This window comes from Dermochelys coriacea, chromosome 7 (assembly GCF_009764565.3).
Source record: "Dermochelys coriacea isolate rDerCor1 chromosome 7, rDerCor1.pri.v4, whole genome shotgun sequence".
NCBI classification, from domain to species: domain Eukaryota; kingdom Metazoa; phylum Chordata; order Testudines; family Dermochelyidae; genus Dermochelys; species Dermochelys coriacea.
Window position 1 is genome coordinate 118,455,704 of NC_050074.1, and position 13,947 is coordinate 118,469,650.

The 13,947-nt window shown below is 45.7% G+C and overlaps 1 protein-coding gene across 9 annotated transcripts in view; it reads left to right on the top strand.

The window, feature by feature from the left end:
• Nucleotides 1–13,947, top strand: part of XPNPEP1 (X-prolyl aminopeptidase 1) — a 55,164-nt gene that overhangs the window by 34,120 nt on the left and 7,097 nt on the right. For all 9 annotated transcript variants that reach the window (XM_038410107.2, XM_038410106.2, XM_038410109.2 and 6 more), the window contains 4 exons: nt 1,303–1,361; nt 2,241–2,318; nt 3,236–3,307; nt 5,913–5,973. In XM_038410107.2, the coding sequence (XP_038266035.1) occupies nt 1,303–1,361; nt 2,241–2,318; nt 3,236–3,307; nt 5,913–5,973 (270 nt within the window). The remainder of the gene's footprint in view (nt 1–1,302; nt 1,362–2,240; nt 2,319–3,235; nt 3,308–5,912; nt 5,974–13,947) is intronic.

Sequence of the window (13,947 nt, forward strand, 5' to 3'; positions counted from 1 at the left end):
GTCAAAAGGCAGATTAGGCAAACTCTCCTGAGTGGGTGAGGAAGGATCTGTCCAGGTCTAATATCGGAGATACTATGTGCCTGCTGACTTGGTGTAGTAGATCGTAGAATAGTGTCGTATGTAACCGTGCAGTGTTACAGAGACATTCTGAAGATAATCTGTATTGCCCAGTGGCTAGGGCAGTTTAGGTGTCTAAGTCCCACTGATTTAACCTGTTTGGGTGCTTTTGTGAATCCTACTAGGAGCCTCTCTGCATCTTTAGATGCCTAAGGACCTTTGTGAACCTGGCCCTAGGTCATGTGACAGGTTTCCTGCTTTGCCATATGCCCTCTGTGTGACCTTCGGCAAATCACTGCATCTGTGTCTCCATTTCCCCCTCACCAAAATGGTTAAAATAAAAGTGACCTTATTTTTTGTGAAGTGCTTTGAAATCTGTGTCTAAAGGTACTATCTGAGCATGGGTAGCTTTTATATATAAGTATTGTATGTTTTAATAATATTTCCATATGTGTATTATTAGCACCTTAGATGCAAATAAGTATTAATGCTAAAAATACAGATTATGGAAATGGAAAGAACTGGTTAAATCTAGTTTGATTTTCACCAATATTTGTTCTGAATTTGTACTTTTCAGCAGAGTGTCCGATCCCGGAAACAGCTGCTGCCATGTGTGACATTATTCCTATGCATAGTCTCATTGAAGTCAAGACATGCTGCAGTAGCTGTTTGCACATCTGGGGCCTAAAACTCTCTGATTCTGCACTGGTCAGTTTCACTTCCTGGCTCTGGCACTCTTAACACAATGCTGCTGAGTTTGGGTTTCTATCACTGCAGGGGGACAGTGAAATAAAACTCCAAAATGTGAATGTCCCTGTAAGATAAGGTTGTGTAAAGGCTAAAGATAGAGCCTCTTTCATAGTTTACTGGTTTCCTTTGCTAGTTGGCTTCCGAGGCACCAACTTCTCCAGTTCCTGCGAGATCCCTGTTTGATCCCTGCTCCGCCCCTTCCCCCAAGACCTCACCTCCACCCCGCCTCTTCCTGGCCCTGCTCCTCCCGCTCCTGTCCCGAGTGCCTCCTGCATGCCACTGAACAGCTGATCGTGGCGGGTGGGAAGTGCTGGGAGGGAGGGGGATGAGCTGATTGGCAGGGCTGCTGGCAGGTGGGAGGAGCTGATCTGCGGGGCTCCGATGGGTGCTGAGCACCCACTATTTTTTTTTCCTGTGGGTCCTTCAGCCCTGGAGCACCCACTGAGTCGGGGCCTATGGTTGGCCTGATAACTTAGCCCAGATCTTGTCCATTAGGTTATGAAGGGATCTGTTACTGAAATATCAGCTGCGGACAAAGCAGAGGAGTTTCGCAGGTAAAAAAATAAAACCAAAACTTCCATCAGGGCGTTTTCTGGGTGGCTTTTTGATTCCTATTCTGTGTTAATTCACTCTTTCCCTGATGCATGTTATCTGAGGACAAGCTGCTTTCCTAGGGTTGTGTTTGGGCACTAGAAAAAGAGGGTTTGTGTCTGCTGGGTTAGGATCTCTTGGGAGGAGCAACTCCTGTCTTGCTGGATCCCATTCAGCACCTCTCCCGGCCTTCCTCTGCTGCTGGTTACTGGCTTCTCCCTTTGGCGGGCTGATCATGACACTTGCATGGGGAGGCAGGAGGCTCTTGTGAACTTGCAAGATGGAGATGATGATGCTTCCCCAATTCACAGGGGAGTTGTGAAGGGAAATTCATTAGGGCTGGATTCTCCATGCTCCAAAGGCCAAGTTGTGCCTCATAAGCAAGATGAGCATAGTGGAGAATCGGGGCCATTAATGTCTGCAAGGTGCTTGGATACTGCAGGGATGGTGCTATACAAATGTCTGAAAATAAATAACGAGTAAGAAGCGGGTGTGGTGTCTGAGGAAAGAGATTTGGAGCTGGTGAGGATGTTGGCTCCCTAGGAGGTGTGGAGGCCAGGCGATTTGGGAGAAGGCGGGACTCCAGCTAGATGGGAGGTTAGGGCTGAACTTACTTGACTCCTGTCTCATGCTAGATCCACCTCTAAGCTTGTCCTGATGGCTGTGGGACTGAACTGATCTTTCTGTGGAGTGGAAGAGTTTGGGGTGAGGTGAAATGGAGGCAGGGAAGAGGTTGGGAGGCTAACTAGAGACTGTTTTATTATCTGAGCTGTGCTGGTGACACCCACCTGCTCTGGTGCGTGTCTCACTCGCATGTGCATGTTCACGGTGTTTCCTTTCAGCCAACAGAACGGTTTTGTCGACTTGAGCTTTGCTACGATTTCGAGCACGGGTCCAAACGGCGCCATCATTCACTACAAGTAAGAGAAGCGCAGCCCCTGTGCTCTTCAGCAAACACACATACAATAGCCTGCATTGCTTCCCCATGGAGCTACAGCTGAGGACAGAAGACTGAGATTATTTGGTTCAGACAAGGAAAAATATATCCCTGTCGCTCACCTTTTTGCTTTATATTGGCCCAGCTTCCTTCCCCAGCAGATACGGATCCCAGTGCACCACTTGGGATGCTGGTGCTTTGATGGCAATGGTGTACCAGGACTTCATGGCCAGCATAGGACCATCCCATGTGGTGACTGGTTCAGCCTATACAGCTGACTCCACTCCAGTGTTTGAATTGGAATTGGAGGTGAAGGCAATCGATAATTTAACCCAGAGCGTGGATCAGTCGTCATGGCTATGCTGGGGCAGTGAAGAGGTTCTCTGCTTCCACCATAGCATCTGCCAAACCTCGGTCTGCAGAGTTTCTTCTGAGGGGAGGACGGGTTGGCCCATCCTGGCTGCCTCCTCCTGGTGGATGATTTGGATTCCTTGTGTTATGAGGAAATTGTTAGTTATTTTGCAGCACGGGATGGCTCCTGACAACAAACAGGGAAGAAGGGGTGTGTGTGTGCGTGTGGTTCATTCTGACTACTCAGGAGTGCAGGGAGATGGGTTACCTGCAGTGTCTAGGAACTTCTTCCTTCCGAAGAGGGGAAGGAATGGGGGAGGCAGGGGAACTGTGCTGAAATGGGGCTGGGGGTGCATGTTGAAGAATGGGCAGAGAGGAGGAATACACTCATCCACATCTCACGGCTCAGGCGCTGTGCAAATTCCAGCATTCAGGGAAGAAGTTGGAGCCGACCGATCTGAACTTGCGCTTGCTGTTGTTGTTCAACAGCCACATTAGGCTGGAAGTGTTAAAGTGACAGAACAAACAATTTTTCATTTAATTCAATAGGCCGGTTCCTGAGACCAACAGGGCTTTGTCTGGGAATGAGATCTACCTCCTGGATTCTGGCGCTCAGTACAAGTAAGTGGAAGAGGGTTGCTGTAATTCTTGTTTCAATTAGAATCAAGAAACTTTTAGGGTGTAATCTGCAGAGCGGGAATCTTCTTTGCTTTGGTGAAGCTTTCAAAGGGCTAGATTTAGTGCTGACTAAACAACTTGATGAGCTCTTATTTTTAAAGAACACCTGTCATGCAGGTCTTGTCTCTGTGTCCTGAGCATAGCAGTTGGTGGGAAATTGCACAAGAATGTTTAAAAAGAAAATAGTTTCTAGGCCACACACTTTGACTCTAGCTGGGGTCAGTGAGCTGTGACAGGAATAGGTGGCTTTGCTGGCATTCTTAAAGGGGCAAAGGATTCAATGGGCTGTTATCGTTATTAGGGCTCACTGATATGACAGTTTACAGAACTGTCATCAGGTTGCCGCCCCCTGGGCCCCACGTCATGGCAGGGCCCAGTGCTGCTGACGCTCTGCCTCCGTATCCCTGATGCTCTGGTGGCTTATGGCTCGGCCCTCTGGCTGGGTCACTGTGAAAGTTCAGCCCTCCCCTCCCTTTCTGGATAGCAGAGTTTAATGTCACATTCCCCAAAGGAGTTAGAATCCCAGCTGGGAGCCCCCCTGAGGTTATCCATCCACCTGACCTCTGGGCTCAGCTTTCAGACCCCTCCCTTCCCCTCAGATGGGGCACCTCTGCGCTGGCCTAGCTTAACAACCATCAGCAGGTCCCTGATGAACCCAAACAGTGTGATGTCTGGCCTGCCTTCTCTCCAGGGAGGTTCTGACGGGCCACAGTCCCACTCAGTTCTTGGCTTCAGCTAGACTCTTCTCCCCAGATGAGAGTGGCTGGACTGCCCTCTTTCCTAGCCAGCAGCAGCCGAGCAAGCTCTCCCCTTTCCAGCCCCTTTCTGCAGTCCAAGTCGGGCCGATTGTGCTCGCCACAGCTCGTTAACCCTCCCCAGCCCATGTGGGATTTATGTACTCCATCATAAGAATGGACAAAGAGGGATTCCGTGCCCAGAAGATCTTGCAATAGAAAGGCAGGTTGGTGCCTGAACAAGCTGGCTGTGCCAGGTCAGGAGCAGACCAGGGAGCGAGATGTGACTCATAGTTACAAACTAATCTCTGATTCCCCCGTAGGCCCAGCGAGGTTGGCCAGCAGCAGGTTACTTCACTCTCCAAGCTGTCTCAGCTTGGCTAGCTGGTGCCCTGGGAGCAGAATCAAATCCCTGTCCATTCCCCACTTACATAAGTGGGAGGGTGGAGTTACAGCCCTGCCCACCTGCCCCTACACTTCAACTAGTGATGCAGGTAGCCTGTGCGACAGAGTAAGGACATGTTGGGCAAGTAACCATGCTGCCCACTATTAAGATGATGCCAACAGAGGGCTGTGTCCGGGACAAGGGCAGTACTATTGTGTATTCACTTTGAAACCTAGTGTTTGCCTCTCGATGACCCTTGGAGTCATGGAGATTGAATTCCTGTCTGATCCCTAGAGGCAGCTTAGGTATGAGCCATAGTGCTGGGGAAGCTTAGTGCATGCTGTACTTATTTGATAGATCAAATTGGTGGCCTACGGCTCTGCGGCTGTTACACTGGGACCTTTCACAAGCCCTAACTAAATAGATTAAAGGCGTTTTGTTCAGCAAGGGAGAGGGGTGGACCGGATCTCTCCTTCAAGAGGAATTGTCTCTTTGGCGCTTTGGCTATTGTTAGCAGTGATTTATAAAGGGCTTTGAAAAGGAAGCATGTGAACATACTTTGATATGATTTTTACAAGTTCTTCTCTTCCCCCCCCCCACAGCAGACTAATTAACAATTCCTTTAGTGTCACAGTGAAAAGCAGCCCCTTGAATAAAATATGATTTAGACATTGATGGTATTTAGCACGGTACTGGAGCAGAGATGCTGAGTTTGCCGCTGCTGAGAAGTTAAATTCTGCATGCTTTAGGAGTCCGACCTGTGTGGGCCAGGGTCAAATGTATGCGTACGGATTGACAGTTCAGAAATAACTAATGACTTGGGGTTGAATGCCAAACTGGAGATACCTTATGGGGTCTCATTTTCAGAGAGCAGGACTTCAGCGCTTTCTGAAAGATCAGGGTCATTTGAGGGTCTAAACTGGGCAGCCCCAATCATTACTCACTTCTGAGCATTTATCCCATGGTTAAAGGAGATTTACATATCTTTTTGCAGCCATTAGCTATCATTTATGCATCTGTTTTTGCATGCAGTTGTGGATTTAGTTTGCTTCAAAACCACCCTTGATACCAATGACGTGTAATGGTCCCTTCTCAGTGCTATTGAGCAGCTTGGTGTGCATGAGTTGTCCACTCTAGAATTAGTTGCATTTTCGTGGCACTCCAGATGTATAATTTGAGAAATGCTCTGGGATGAAAGATGACATTTGAATGTCCATCAATACCGGGCATCAGTGTGTTCAGGAACTCATTGATAAGGTCAGATGGGACCACTATGATCATCTAGTGTGACCTCCTGCATAAATCGGGGTGTAGAACGCTTTGATTCAGTTACTGGAAGTGACTAGCATTGCGGCTTTATTAGTGGGGTAAGATGTATTCTCTCCATTTGAGCTTGTGTTCTCTGACTTCATTTGCTCTTGTTTTGAAGGGATGGTACGACGGATGTGACTCGGACAATGCATTTCGGCACCCCGTCGGCTTACGAAAAGGTAATGGGACATCTTGTGTTTCGAGAGCAGGCTCAGGGCATTTAGAGATATTTTAGGTTTCAGAGTAGCAGCCGTGTTAGTCTGTATTCTCAAAAAGAAAAGGAGTACTTGTGGCACCTTAGAGACTAACAAATTTATTTGAGCATAAGCTTTCGTGAGCTACAGCTCACTTCATCAGATGCATTTGGTGGAAAATACAGTGGGGAGATTGATATACAAACACAGAGAACATGAAACAATGGGTTTTATCATACACACTGTAAGGAGAGTGATCACTTAAGATAAGCTATCACCAGCAGTGGGGGGGGGAAAAGGAGGAAAACCTTTCATGGTGACAAGCAAGGTAGGCTATTTCCAGCAGTTAACAAGAACATCTGAGGAACAGGGGGGGTAGGGTGGGGGGGAGAAATAACATGGGGAAATAGTTTTACTTTGTGTAATGACTCATCTATTCCCAGTCTCTATTCAAGCCTAAGTTAATTGTATCCAGTTTGCAAATTAATTCCAATTCAGCAGTCTCTAGTTGGAGTCTGTTTTTGAAGTTTTTTTGTTGAAGAATAGCCACCCTCAGGTCTGTAATCGAGTGACCGGAGAGATTGAAGTGTTCTCCGACTGGTTTTTGAATGTTGTAATTCTTGACGTCTGATTTGTGTCCATTTATTCTTTTACGTAGAGACTGTCCAGTTTGACCAATGTACATGGCAGAGGGGCATTGCTGGCACATGATGGCATATATCACATTGGTAGATGTGCAGGTGAATGAGCCTCTGATAGTATGGCTGATGTGATTAGGCCTATGATGGTGTCCCCTGAATAGATATGTGGACAGAGTTGGCAACGGGATTTGTTGCAAGGATAGGTTCCTGTGTTAGTGGTTCTGTTGCGTGGTGTGTGGTTGCTGGTGAGTATTTGCTTCAGGTTGGTGGGCTGTCTGTAAGCAAGGACTGGCCTGTCTCCCAAGATCTGTGAGAGTGATGGGTCATCCTTCAGGATAGGTTGTAGATCCTTGATGATGCGTTGGAGAGGTTTTAGTTGGGGGCTGAAGGTGATGGCTAGTGGTGTTCTGTTATTTTCTTTGTTGGGCCTGTCCTGTAGTAGGTGACTTCTGGGTACTCTTCTGGCTCTGTCAATCTGTTTCTTCACTTCAGCAGGTGGGTATTGTAGTTGTAAGAATGCATGATAGAGATCTTGTAGGTGTTTGTCTCTGTCTGAGGGGTTGGAGCAAATGCGGTTATATCGTAGAGTTTGGCTGTAGACAATGGATCGTGTGGTATGATCTGGATGAAAGCTAGAGGCATAGCTAGCAAACAGAGCTCTAAACAGGGGAGTTTGAGTGGGAGTTCTGTTGGAGGAGAAGGTAGTTGTACTTGGTTTTGTATTTTTAGTATTTGTGTGTGTGTGAAGGGGTTTTGTGCTGGGAGAGCAGCTGAGCCTGATTAGGGGGTGGGGCTTTGTGCTGGGAGAGCAGCTGAGCCCTGCTTAGGGGGTGGGGCTTCTGACTAGGGGCCCTATAAAGGTAGCCAGCCAGTCAGGCAGCGGCACAGACAGCTGCAGTGGCACAGGAGCTAGCAAACAGAGCTCTAAACAGGGGAGTTTGAGTGGGAGTTTGGATTGTGTTGCTTGTTTGGGGTTTGCTTTTGCTGGGGGTGGGGGGTGGTCTTTTTGGTGTGGCTTGTGTTTCCCAGATTAACAGGATTTAGGTGGGAAGGAGATGACAGATACGGAGGCAGCTGTGGGAGTGACTCCTGTAGTGGAAGACACATTGAGGATGACTGGATGTGGAAGCTGTGGTATGTACATGATCCTGGAGCGGGGAACCGGTAAGAGTTTTTTCTGCATGAAGTGCTGTCTGATAGAGCTGATGGAGGAAAAGATCCAAGGTTTGGAGATGCAGGTGGAAAGTCTGGTTGAGTTTAGGAAGGGGTTTGAGCAGATGATGGCACAAAGATATGAGGTATCTGAAGGGAAAAGCTCAGACTCACAGATGGAAGCAGGGCTGGGGAATTTTGAGGAGAGACTGGATGAGGAAAGTGGTCAGTGGAAACATGTGACTCAAAGAACCAAGCAGAGAAAAAGACGGGCTAGCGAAGGAGAAATAGAGCTTAGGAACAGGTTTGCAGAGTTGGAAAATGAAGAAGGGGCTCAGCAGGTACTCGTTGAAGGTGGAAGGGAAAGGAAGAAGAGAAGAGAAAGGCTAGTCCTATAGAAAAAGGGGAAGAGTCAAGGGAGACTACACCAAATATGAGCCCCAGGAGGATACAGGATGTGTTGAAGAGGATTGTAAGGGAAAATAGGAATGGAAAGAACTTGCAGCCAGAGGGAACAGGGGAGAGACTGGAGAATAGCACTGTCATCAGGAAAAGGCAGGTCTATGTGATCGGGGACTCTTTATTGAGAAGAATAGACAGGCCTGTAACTAGAGCTGATCCAGAGAATAGAAGGGTGTGCTGTCTTCCGGGTGCTAAGATACGGGATGTAGACCTGAGGTTGAAAAGGATCCTAAAGGGAGCGGGAAAGAATCCCCTAATTATCCTTCATGTGGGAACAAATGATACAGCCAGATTCTCGCTGGAAAGTATCAAGGGAGACTATGTTAGGCTGGGGAAGACACTTAAGGAAATTGAGGCTCAGGTGATCTTTAGCGGGATCCTTCCTGTTCCTAGAGAAGGGCAACAAAGGTCTGACAAGATTATGACTGTCAACAGATGGCTTAGGCAGTGGTGCTATAAGGAGGGCTTTGGGATGTATGGCCACTGGGAGGCATTCACGGACAGAGGTCAGTTCTCTTGGGATGGACTTCATCTGAGTAGGGAAGGAAATAGACTTCTAGGATCGAGGCTGGCACAACTGATAAAGAGAGCTTTAAACTAGGGATTGGGGGGAGATGGATGGGAGATGTCCAGAAAATCTCCACGCCAGATTTTAGCATTGAGAGGGAAGAAGATGAAGTAAGAAAGGATACAGCCATGGGTAGGAGAATGTATATAAGGAGCGAGGGCGGTGTGGATACTAGTCTAATAGGTTATACTGGCTGTAGAATGACTGTGCCTAATAGGGTACAAAATGTGAGCGAGTCCAAACAGCAAAAATTAAGATGTTTGTACACCAATGCGAGGAGTCTAGGTAACAAAATGGAGGAACTAGAGCTACTGGTGCAGGAAGTGAAACCAGATATTATAGGGATAACAGAAACATGGTGGAATAGTAGTCATGACTGGACTACAGGTATTGAAGGGTATGTGCTGTTTAGAAAAGACAGAAACAAAGGTAAAGGGGGTGGAGTAGCATTGTATATCAATGATGAGTTAGAATGTAAAGAAATAAGAAGCGATGCAATGGATAAGACAGAGTCCATCTGGGCAAAAATTACATTGGGGAAGAAAACTAGTAAAGCCTCTCCTACGATAGTGCTTGGGGTGTGCTATAGACCTCCGGGATCTAATTTGGATATGGATAGAGCCCTTTTTAATGTCTTTAATAAAGTAAATACTAATGGAAACTGCATGATCATGGGAGACTTTAACTTCCCAGATATAGACTGGAGGACCAGTGCTAGTAATAATAATAGGGCTCAGATTTTCCTAGATGCGATAGCTGATGGATTCCTTCATCAAGTAGTTGCTGAACCGACTAGAGGGGATGCCATTTTAGATTTAATTTTGGTGAGTAGCGAGGACCTCATAGAAGAAATGGTTGTAGGGGACAATCTTGGCTCAAGTGATCATGAGCTAATTCAGTTCAAACTAAATGGAAGGATTAACAAAAATAAATCTGCAACTAGGGTTTTTGATTTCAAAAGGGCTGACTTTCAAAAATTAAGGCAATTAGTTAGGGAAGTGGATTGGACTGAAGAACTTATGGATCTAAAGGTAGAGGAGGCCTGGGATTACTTTAAATCAAAACTGCAGAAGCTATCGGAAGCCTGTATCCCAAGAAAGGGGAAAAAATTCATAGGAAGGAGTTGTAGACCAAGCTGGATGAGCAAGCATCTTAGAGAGGTGATTATGAAGAAGCAGAAAGCATACAGGGAGTGGAAGATGGGAGGGATCAGCAAGGAAAGCTACCTAATTGAGGTCAGAACATGTAGGGATAAAGTGAGAGAGGCTAAAAGTCGAGTAGAGTTAGACCTTGCAAAGGGAATTAAAACCAATAGTAAAAGGTTCTATAGCCATATAAATAAGAAGAAAACTAAGAAGGAAGAAGTGGGGCCGCTTAACACCGAGGATGGAGCAGAGGTTAAAGATAATCTAGGCATGGCCCAATATCTAAACAAATACTTTGCCTCAGTCTTTAATAAGGCTAAAGAGGATCTTGGGGATAATGGTAGCATGACAAATGGGAAGGAGGATATAGAGGTAGATATTACCATATCAGAGGTAGAAGCGAAACTGAAACAGCTTAATGGGACTAAATCGGGGGGCCCAGATAATCTTCATCCAAGAATATTAAAGGAATTGGCACCTGAAATTGCAAGCCCATTAGCAAGAATTTTTAATGAATCTGTAAACTCAGGAATAGTACCGAATGATTGGAGAATTGCTAATATAGTTCCTATTTTTAAGAAAGGAAAAAAAAGTGATCCGGGTAACTACAGGCCAGTTAGTTTGACATCTGTAGTATGCAAGGTCCTGGAAAAAATTTTGAAGGAGAAATTAGTTAAGGACATTGAAGTCAATGGTAAATGGGACAAAATACAACATGGTTTTACAAAAGGTAGATCGTGCCAAACCAACCTAATCTCCTTTTTTGAAAAAGTAACAGATTTTTTAGATAAAGGAAATGCAGTGGATCTAATTTACCTAGATTTCAGTAAGGCATTTGATACCGTGCCACATGGGGAATTATTAGTTAAATTGGAGAAGATGGGGATCAATATGAACATCAAAAGGTGGATAAGGAATTGGTTAAAGGGGAGACTGCAACGGGTCCTACTGAAAGGCCAACTCTCAGGTTGGAGGGAGGTTACCAGTGGAGTTCCTCAGGGATCGGTTTTGGGACCAATCTTATTTAATCTTTTTGTTACTGACGTTGGCACAAAAAGTGGGAGTGTGCTAATAAAGTTTGCAGATGATACAAAGCTGGGAGGTATTGCCAATTCGGAGAAGGATCGGGATATTATACAGGAGGATCTGGATGACCTTGTAAACTGGAGTAATAGTAATAAGATGAAATTTAATAGTGAGAAGTGTAAGGTTATGCATTTAGGGATTAATAACAAGAATTTTAGTTATAAGTTGGGGACGCATCAATTAGAAGTAACGGAAGAGGAGAAGGACCTTGGAGTATTGGTTGATCATCGGATGACTATGAGCTGCCAATGTGATATGGCTGTGAAAAAAGCTAATGTGGTTTTGGGATGCATCAGGAGAGGCATTTCCAGTAGGGATAAGGAGGTTTTAGTACCGTTATACAAGGCACTGGTGAGACCTCACCTAGAATACTGTGTGCAGTTCTGGTCTCCCATGTTTAAAAAGGATGAATTCAAACTGGAGCAGGTACAGAGAAGGGCTACTAGGATGATCCGAGGAATGGAAACTTGTCTTATGAAAGGAGACTTAAGGAGCTTGGCTTGTTTAGCCTAACTAAAAGAAGGTTGAGGGGTGATATGATTGCTCTCTATAAATATATCAGAGGGATAAATATAGGAGAGGGAGAGGAATTATTTAAGCTCAGCACCAATGTGGACACAAGAACAAATGGGTATAACTGGCCACCAGGAAGTTTAGACTTGAAATCAGACAAAGGTTTTTAACCATCAGAGGAGTGAAGTTTTGGAATAACCTTCCAAGGGAAGCAGTGGGGGCAAAAGATCTATCTGGTTTTAAGATTCTACTCGATAAGTTTATGGAGGAGATGGTATGATGGGATAATGGGATTTGGTAAGTAATTGATCTTTAAATATTCAGGGGTAAATAGGCCAAATCCCCTGAGATGGGATATTAGATGGATGGGATCTGATTTACTATAGAAAATTCTTTCCTGGGTATCTGGCTGGTGAATCTTGCCCATGTGCTCAGGGTTTAGCTGATTGCCATATTTGGGGTCGGGAAGGAATTTTCCTCCAGGGCAGATTGGAGAGGCCATGGAGGTTTTTTTGCCTTCCTCTGTAGCATGGGGCATGGTTGACTGGAAGGAGGCTTCTCTTCTCCTTGAAGTTTTGAACCATGATTTAAGGACTTCAATAGCTCAGACATGGGTGAGGTTTTTCATAGGAGTGGGTGGGTGACATTCTGTGGCCTGCGCTGTGCAGGAGGTCGGACTAGATGATCAGAATGGTCCCTTCTGACCTTAGTATCTATGAATCTATGTAGGTAGGAATAGCGGTCAGTAGGTTTCCGATATAGGGTGGTGTTTTTGTGACCATCGCTTATTAGCACCGTAGTGTCCAGGAAGTGGATCTCTTGTGTGGACTGGTCCAGGCTGAGGTTGATGGTGGGATGAAAATTGTTGAAATCATGGTGGAATTCCTCAAGGCCTTCTTTTCCATGGGTCCAGATGATGAAGATGTCATCAATGTAGCGCAAGTAGAGTAGGGGCATTAGGAGACGAGAGCTGAGGAAGCGTTGTTCTAAGTCAGCCATAAAAATGTTGGCATACTGTGGGGCCATGCGGGTACCCATCGCAGTGCCGCTGATTTGAAAGTATACATTGTCCGCAAATGTGAAATAGTTATGGGTGAGGACAAAGTCACAAAGTTCAGCCACCAGGTTAGCTGTGACAGTATCGGGGATACTGTTCCTGACGGCTTGTAGTCCATCTTTGTGTGGAATGTTGGTGTAGAGGCTTCTACATCCATAGGGGCCAGGATGGTATCTTCAGGAAGATCACCGATGGATTGTCAGTGGTGTTTCGAACATAGCTGGGAGTGCTGGTAGCGTAGGGCCCGAGGAGGGAGTCTACATAGCCAGACAATCCTGCTGTCAGGGTGCCAATGCCTGAGATGATGGGGCGTCCAGGATTTCCAGGTTTATGGATCTTGGGTAGCAGTTAGAATACCCCAGGTCGGGGTTCTAGGGGTGTGTCTGTGCGGATTTGTTCTTGTGCTTTTTCAGGGAGTTTCTTGAGCAAATGCTGTAGTTTCTTTTGGTAAGTCTCAGTGGGATCAGACTCGATTACAGACCTGAGGGTGGCTATCCTTCAACAAAAAAACTTCAAAAACAGACTCCAACTAGAGACTGCTGAATTGGAATTAATTTGCAAACTGGATACAATTAACTTAGGCTTGAATAGAGACTGGGAATGGATGAGTCATTACACAAAGTAAAACTATTTCCCCATGTTATTTCTCCACCCCACCCCCCACTGTTCCTCAGATGTTCTTGTTAACTGCTGGAAATAGCCTACCTTGCTTGTCACCATGAAAGGTTTTCCTCCTTTCCCCCCCTGCTGCTGGTGATGGCTTATCTTAAGTGATCACTCTCCTTACAGTGTGTATGATAAACCCATTGTTTCATGTCCTCTGTGTGTGTATATCAATCTCCCCACTGTACTTTCCACCAAATGCAGCCAATGAAGTGAGCTGTAGCTCACGAAAGCTTATGCTCAAATAAATTTGTTAGTCTCTAAGGTGCCACAAGTACTCCTTTTCTTTTAGAGATATTTTAATGATCATTACTTTTTAAGGAAAAAGAAAAAGGTAAAAATGATACGAGTGGTAGAAAGCTACCTAGTAACTGTGGAATCAAAGTAGCTCACTTGGTACCATCCATTTGCTAAAAAAATAGGTGAGGATTCTTAGATTCCAAGGCCAGAAAGGACCATTGTGATCATCTTGTCTGACCTCCTTTATAGGCCACAGGACTCCCCCGAAACAATTCCTGGTTAAAAAGGAAGCTGTCAGGATTCAGAGCTCCAAAATGTAACCTAAGAAAATATAAAGAATAGCACCTTCCCCATCTCAGAATCCACACTTCCCACCTGGAAAACAATCTGGCTTCCCCCGGAAAAGTTCAGTGGCAATGTGCCGAAAGCTCA